The sequence below is a fragment of the Microtus ochrogaster genome, chromosome X (genome assembly GCF_000317375.1).
Source record: "Microtus ochrogaster isolate Prairie Vole_2 chromosome X, MicOch1.0, whole genome shotgun sequence".
In the NCBI taxonomy this organism is placed as follows: Eukaryota; Metazoa; Chordata; class Mammalia; order Rodentia; family Cricetidae; genus Microtus; species Microtus ochrogaster.
Window position 1 is genome coordinate 40,087,957 of NC_022026.1, and position 8,074 is coordinate 40,096,030.

Genomic DNA, 8,074 nt, shown 5'->3' on the forward strand with positions numbered 1-8,074 from the left:
TAACATGTTTAGTTAACAAATTTGCACATTTCAGCATTTGATAGATATAGTGAAATTGCTAATCAAAACCTCTTATAGAGGGAACTTTGGCCATAGGTATATTACTTAAATACAACTTTTTGTGACAGCAAGGACAAGGTATGAGAACTTATTGCTCTGTAAACCATAACTCATTTTGTTTTCCACTGTCCCTTGTGTTCCTGACTTGACTATATACCTGTTCAATTTCTTCTTCAGACTTGCCAATGCGAAGGAGTACCTCTTCAAGTTTAGTGGCCTCCTTTGCAGCCTATCGGCCTTGGTGTTCGAGATAGTCATCGCAAGCAGCAAATTCTGGCGCCTCTGGGAATTCGATGACAAGCTTGTGCAATTTGTGTCTTTCGGACTGTGGGAAGCTTACTACCCTCAAGAATTTAATGTTTCAGGCACTGTAACCAAGATTCTGGTGCACACCCCTATCAATTCCACGTGGACCATTTCACCTGAATTTGAGTACACACGGGCCCTGATAATGGGGACTGTTTTGATGAAGCCTGTAGTTCTGATTTTCGGTGCAATTGCCATTAAGATTGGCTTCATGAAAGACCCATTTATTGAGATGCAGTTATATTGCTACAAGGTTGCTGCCTTAGTTTTGTGTGTTAGCAGCATCTTCACATTTGTTTCTGTGAGCTGGAACCACTTTGTAGATCATTATGGCCAAACCACTCTTGACTTTCCACCTGACTTTCCAGTTAAAAAAGAAGCCTTAATAAGCAAACACTATACTGTTGTGTTCCCAATAGGGGTACTGATTGCCACTATGTCACTCTTTGGTGTTACCTTCTTTCTCTTTGAGATAAACTCTTTGAAACTAAAGAGTCAGGTGAAGGCCAAGTGTGCTTCCATCGTGGCCGATCAAGAGATATGAAATGAGAACTACACTTGCAACATCTGTCAGAAGGTTCCTAAAAGAAAGTTCTTATTCATATAAAAACTCTTGTCGTTCTCAACTCGTTCTAAATAAAGCATCAACTTTATTTTCTTGGTATGTCTAAATGACTTCCTCCTCTGTCTAACCTGTTTCTTTCTTTGGGTATTTTCGTATCCTAATCTCTGAAGGCCATGATCATGCGTTCAGATATTTCCGACAGGCAGTAGCAGGGAAAAGTAATGGTGAAATGCATGTTGCAAAGATATTTTTCACAGGATAAAGATCAAGTGAAAGAAGGTTTGTAAGGAAGCTGACACATAAACAGAAAAGTAAACACAATTCTGTCTGGAGACACTCTGAAACTCAGGTCTCCTGAAGGCAGAGCTGGACTTCATAGTGTTAGCTCTGCAGATAGTGTGTTCCCTTGTCATGTAGTAGGAAGACTATGTTGTACACTGGACAGTCATGCATATCTTTCTGTTTGTGAGTATCACAAATTGCCGAGCATTCCCTGTGTGCTCTGATAGAAAATATGGTGTAAAGATCAGAGGGCTGCTTGTCCGAGTTGCTTTTCTTGTTTTTACCTTCAGAAACACTGAATTCAAACCCATATTAAGCTTGGTGGCAAGCTTACATAACCACTGGGCAATCTCACTAACTTCAAATATACCCCACTTCACATAAGGATATCCCATGCTTGGCATCCATAGAATGTAGGCCATTTTATAAAGTAAAAGAAATTTGCTTGCAAATGGGTAGAACTAGAAAAGGTCATCCTGAGTGAGGTAACCCAGACCCAGGAAGACAATTATTGTATGTATTCACTTATAAGTGAATATTAGCTGTAAGGTATCCATGATGAAATCACAGGCCCAGAGAGGATAACCATGCTACAATCACAGGCTCAGAGAGAAGCTAATTAACAAGGGGTCTAAATGGGGCTTGAGAATCTCACTGTGAAAGGGCAATAGAATAGACATCACTGATGGATGGGAGAGAGGTCTAGATGGGGGCAAGGAATGAGAACAGGAGGGATCAGGTGAGGGGAAAATGGAGAGAGAGGTACTGAGCGAGACAGCTGGCTTCTGGGACATCTCTGGGATGAGCTATAAACCTAGTAAAATGGAAACTCCCAGCAATCTATGAGGTAACCCATTCCTGTCCATCATGCCTTGTACTCCATCCACTCTTCCTCCTCTGTTTCTCTTCAGAAAAGGGTGGACCTCCCATGGTTCTCAGTCAATCATGGAATATCAAGTTGCAGTGAGACTAGGCATCTCCTGTTTTATTTAGGCTGGATGAGGTAATCTGGTAGGCAGAAAGGGTCCCAAAGTAGGCAACAGCATCAGAGATAGCCCCTGTTGCCATTGTTAGGAGTCCCACAAGAAGACTAATCTACATGGCTGTAACACACACACACACACACACACACACACACACACACACACACACACACACACACACACACACGTACGTACACAGAAGGCCTAGGGTTTCTGTTTTTCCTTGTTAGATTTGCATAACTTTATTCATCAGGGCAATGTCTAACCACCAAACCTATTTCCTGCATCTCTGCTACTATATGGATTCCCTGCTTAATCCCATTAAAGCCAGGCCTACCAGAATAATCTGCAATCCTCAAGTCCTGACTGTGGATGAGTATATTATACATTGGAATTCCCTGTTGCTTTTGACCATATCTTACTCTTCTTTTTAATCCTTTTTTTTGCATAATAGTTCAGGTTTAATAATTAAAGCAATAATCAAATAACAACATATGTCAAATTATCAGAAGAGGTTAAGCATCTTGTACCACAGAAACAATATGTTATGTTCTGTGGATTTAAGGGCCTATTGCTTCAAAAGCAACAGGAAGAACGTGTTTATAACAGTAGTTGAAAATAAATGATAAATATGAGCATAGGAATATAGTAGGTGAAAATATTCTACACATGAAAAAGACAAAATATTCAGAAAATAATTAACTGGGCATGTTTGTTTGTTTATTTATTTATTTATTTATTTATTTAAGATTTCTGTCTCCTCCCCGCCACTGCCTCCCATTTCCCTCCCCCTCCCCCAATCGACTCCTCCTCTCTCATCAGTCCAAAGGAAGAGCAGTCAGGGTTCCCTGCCCTGTGGGGAGTCCAAGGACCTCCCTCCTCCTTTCAGGTCTAGGAAGGTGAGCATCCAAACTGCCTAGGCTCCCACAAAGCCAGTATGTGCAGTAGGATCAAAACCCAGTGCCATTGTTCTGTAACAAGTGATCTTAACTACTGAGCCACCTCTCCAATCTCCAAAATTTTTTTCTTTTAATGATTTATTTGTATTTCCCTGCATGTATGTCTGTGAGGATGTCTGACCCCTGGAACTCAAGTTACAGGCAGTTGGAAACTGCCTTGTGAGTTCTGGGAATTGAACCTAGGTCTTCTGCAAGAACAGCCATCTTAACCACTCAGCCATCTCTCCAGCCCCCAAATTTTTTTCATTTCTCTATCTTTTGTTGAAAATAGACTATCTTCTCATAAAATGTGTCCTGATTAGGAATTTCCCTCCTTCTCCTTCTGCTTCTCCTAGAGAGGTACAGGTCTGTAGTTGTATACTTTGTTCTGTTGATGTCTGGTTTTGTTCATCAGAGAAATGCCTCATAAAAAAGCATTTTCCAAGGTTATTTCTATTTTAATTATTAGAAGAATTGAGATTATTTCCTGATTCTCTTTTAAAATGCTTCACTGCCTTTATTTATTTTGGGTTTTTGTATATGACACATGCAATGATACATGTTTGGGAATCAGAGGGCAACATACAGGAGTCCCTTTTCTCTTTCTACCACGTGGATTCTGAGGATCACCCTGTAGTGATCAGGCATGACTGCAAGCATCCTTACCCTTTTAGTCACCTTGCTAATTCTTCATCAACTGTAAAATCATCAGGTTCTGATTATTTTTTAATGTCAAAATGTTTAATTTACAATTTCACACATATACTGCTCTCTGATCAAACTCCTCTCTAAATTGTTCTCTTCTCTAGCATCCCCTTCCACTGCCAATCAAATCCTTCTCCTTCCCAATTCTCTCTTCTACCTTTATGTCCTTTTGTGATACATGTGTTTAATTGAATTTTGTCTAAAAAGCATAGGTAGGGTTTCTTTCCTTGAGTGAGGAATGATTCCCCTCCCCCACAAACCTCTAACTGTCTCTAGCTCCCCAGGGAGGGGTGGAATCTTTTGAAGCTCACTCCCATCCATAGTAGAGTATTGATGACACAAGTCTAGTATTTTGGGCAGGTAGCCACTGCTCCTGGGAGTTCATTGGCACAACAGGTGTGTTTGGTCCAAAAGAGAACATTCTGTAGCATTCTTTACCATCCTCCAACGCTTACATCTTTTTTTTCGGACCCCTTTTCCACAATGCTCCCCGAGCCTTGGAAGGGTGATGTAATTGTCCCATTTAGGGATACACTCTTTACAGTCTTGCTTTCAGCATAGTAACCAGGCAGGTATTATTCTCTGCATGAACTGTCATTCCTTAGAAATAAAAGCTCCCCTGAAAAAGGCTGAGAGTGACAAGAGTCTATGGCTATAAACATACATATTTAGAGAGCAGTTTAACATTATGTCTATTTAGCAATGTAAGAATAGTGGCTTCTCAAACATGGCCTATGATCTCCCCTGCTATAAACTTTGTTTGTTAATTGGGTTACAAGGTAAAGGGATTCTTCGTGACTTTTTCACCTATCTTGTGATTTGGTTAACCCTATCTCCCCACTGTCTCATCTCTATTCTTCGGTCCTCCTTACTGCTTTAAATTTCCATTCCCCCATATTTTCTGTCTCTACTTTCATATACCTACATTCTGTATGAAGTCACTTAGGCACAGAAATGCAGATCTTGCGTGTTCTTTCTTTGTGTATATCCACTTTTCAAATCTCTAATTTTGGGACTTCAATTTTTAGTAAATGCAGAAGGCAGGAACCTAAAAGAAACCATGGAGATCAAATGCCTTATGGTAGATGTATGGTGGAATGGAGGCTAAATCAAAGTATGTCTTTAGTTACAAAGATTTCTAACTGGTTCCTCTTGTGATTTTATTTGTTTGTTTTGGGGCAGAGTCTAACCATGTAGCTCTGGCTGCCCTGATACTCCCTATGTTTATAAGGCTGGAACTCAGAGAGATATGCCTGACTCTTCTTAAATGCTAGGATTAAACGTGTGTGTCATCTCTCCCTTATATTTTATGGTTTGCACCTCTTTGATGAATTTCTGATTCATACTCTTCACTAGTTTTCTGATTTATTTGTGTTATTTATCTGAATTCTCTTACATCTCACTGGGTTTCTTTAGGATTCAAATTACTTCTCAAGTATCTCATAGTTTCCCTTTGAAGTGAGGTTTAATTCTGAAGAATTATTGCAATAATGGGCTTTCATCTGATCCTCATGGACAAACTAGAGGGATGCCAGGACTTTGCTACTTCCAAGGCTGTAGATTGGTGAGAATCTGCTAGTTCTGTGTAAGTGTCATTAAGAGCTGTGGCTCCTGGTTAATAAGTTTATACAGCCATGGAGATGGACCATCACCGTCCTTTCATCTCCTGATACATAAACAAAGGTATTACTGCAGTGACCATTGTCCTGAGGCTGGTGATGCAGAGAGTTACTTCTCTTAAACTTCACCAGAGAGACAGTTATTGCCACACCACCTATTTTAAACAGAAATGTCTTCTCATCCCCTGCTGAATCTCAGACTGAGTGTTCTATGCCTTTCTTACCGACATTTCCTTTTGGTTTTCATATTTGATTTTTGTGTGATTATAAAATTTCATTTTGTCTGAGTAAGTACCCCCAAAGTGATGCTGTTGTACTGAAAAAGCATGTGCAACCACTGCCTGGGTATTTTGTATAACAGTATGGTATTTTTAGTTTAGAATTTATTTGTGTGTGTGTGTGTGTGTGTGTGTGTGTGTGTGTGTGTGTGTGTGCATATCATAATTGTGAAGGCTATCTAAGCCTCAGGAACTGAACTCAGATTGGCTGGCTTGGTGGCAAGTACCTTTACACACTAAACCTTCTCAGTGTCATCCATCCATTGAAGTTTTAATTACATAAACTATTCTAGATTGTTTTAGCCCGGGAGTTCCTTTCTAGAAAATAATCTAATTTGATATCATTCTTCTTTTAAAAACATATGCAGAAATAGGAAAATATGAATCGGTGTGAGCTGACAAGTCTAAATAATTATCAGTATTAATCAATTTATTTCATCAATCATCTCCATCTGTTTTTTTAAATGAATAGACCAAAACGTTAATGTTTATTTCTCCAATGATTTAAGTATATAATCAATCTAATACCCAGACCTTTTATTTTAAATTAACAAACTTTGAAGACTCTGAGTGCCCAATGCAGCCTGTGGTCCTGATGCTGAAACTGTGGTGTTTATCTGTAACCTTTCCTTGGTTGAGTCTGTTTAGCCATTAGCTTTCTGGGTTTGAGTATTTACTGATCTGGTGCTATGCTAACCCTTCGTAAACGCTCTTTCTTTTAATCCTCACAACTCTATGATGAGTAGTATAATTACTCAGATAAGGAAAAGGGATGCAGTCATGAAACCTGCCCCGTCACAAAGCTGAGTGAGTGACATGCTAGTCTGCCTTTCTTCTCTTGACAGCTGCTTTAGTGTATTACACTGGCCTTAATGAAGTCACATCCTGGTCCTTCATTTCTCTTTAAAGGTACTGGTTCTCAAGCACGGTCCTCTAATGTTTTTGTTTTTTGTTGTGGTTTTTTACTGGAATCCTTCAAAGCTTATCTTGGTCTAGGAGTGTAGCTCAGTAGGAGAGCACTTGCTTCGTATGCTCCAGATCTTAGGCTCAATCACTAGCACCACAGCATATATATGCACATCCTACATTGTTCAGATTCACTAGTAAATATTTCCGTGTGAAACCACCAAAGGACTTTAAAAGTAAAGAAAATTTAATCACATATATCAAAACTAATAATAATTTGTTAATTTCCTCTGGCACTCTGTGTTCAAATATCTTCAATAACAACAAAAGCATCTTATAAAATATTACTTTGTTTAAATTTAATTTGCTCATGACATGATGTGGAAGCTAAAATTCCAAGGTTCTACTTTTCTCGAACGATTGTGGTTACACTCAATTTTCAGAAATGGTTTGAAGTTAATTCAGATTTTACTCAAGCTATGGTTTATCCATCACAAATTATGTTTTTATTGCACAACAGTATTTGAGGATTATAAGGCAAATATTAAGAATACTGAGTTGGCAAATCATCTAACCCACAAGTCAAAATATGTAAAAAGATGTCTGTTACAATCGGACAGTGTAGCCAATTGATTCTGTTGGCAGTAAATGCATGGCTTGGCACTACTAGCCTTGGGTAGCAGAGAGAGGACAAATTGAGTGGTGGGGGACAGAAAAAGGAATTCATTTTGTATTACCAGACAGAAGGACTTGCTTCTTCTGCTTGGCATCCTTCCCAACGTATATTCTTCATAGTAGCTCCCCAACACAACTATAAAATGGATAAAACATGCTATCAAGTGTTGTGCTTGTCTCTCTGTATATTGTACTAGGGACTCCAGCCTAATGGAATTTGAAGTTTATTTTCCTTAAAGGATTTCTTTTCTCCCAGCAGTTTCATTTCTCTGTAGTTAGGAGGAAGACATGATTCTATTTTAGAGTGACTCACATCATTATACATTAGCTAATTCATAGTTATGTCACACAAGCACCACTAAATCAATCTTTAGGTCTGAAGATGAGCAGCTTGGTGTTTTCAAATTTTTCAAATTGATGGTTCACTTTAAATTTCTGCTTGAACAAGACTTTTCTGGAGTCTAAAACTTAGTCGTGTGTTACATGGATCCCTCTAGCTTCTGGGCTAATTTTTGACATTGGAACAAATGTAGTTGCTTGCTCTATAACCACTGAGTACAGATAACAAGGCTCAAGCAAATGTGGACGGCATAATAAGACTGTAATCACTGTTGAAAATCAACTTCAGAGTGGGTCAACATGACATAATCTGCTGTCCAAACGATCTGTAATTTGCCTCTCCAGATAGTCATCTTGGCCCTGGAGTAGTTTAAAAGGCAGTAGCTGCCAAAATTTGTTAACCATTAAACAAAGATTT

General features: G+C 39.0%; 1 protein-coding gene across 1 annotated transcript in view; it reads left to right on the top strand.

The window, feature by feature from the left end:
- The window catches only part of LOC101996148, a 3,616-nt gene extending 2,706 nt beyond the window's left edge, over nt 1–910 (top strand). Inside the window, exon 2 of the mRNA XM_005358832.3 lies at nt 238–910. Within this exon, the coding sequence (XP_005358889.1) occupies nt 238–910 (673 nt within the window). The remainder of the gene's footprint in view (nt 1–237) is intronic.
- The last annotated feature ends 7,164 nt before the right edge of the window (nt 911–8,074 follow it).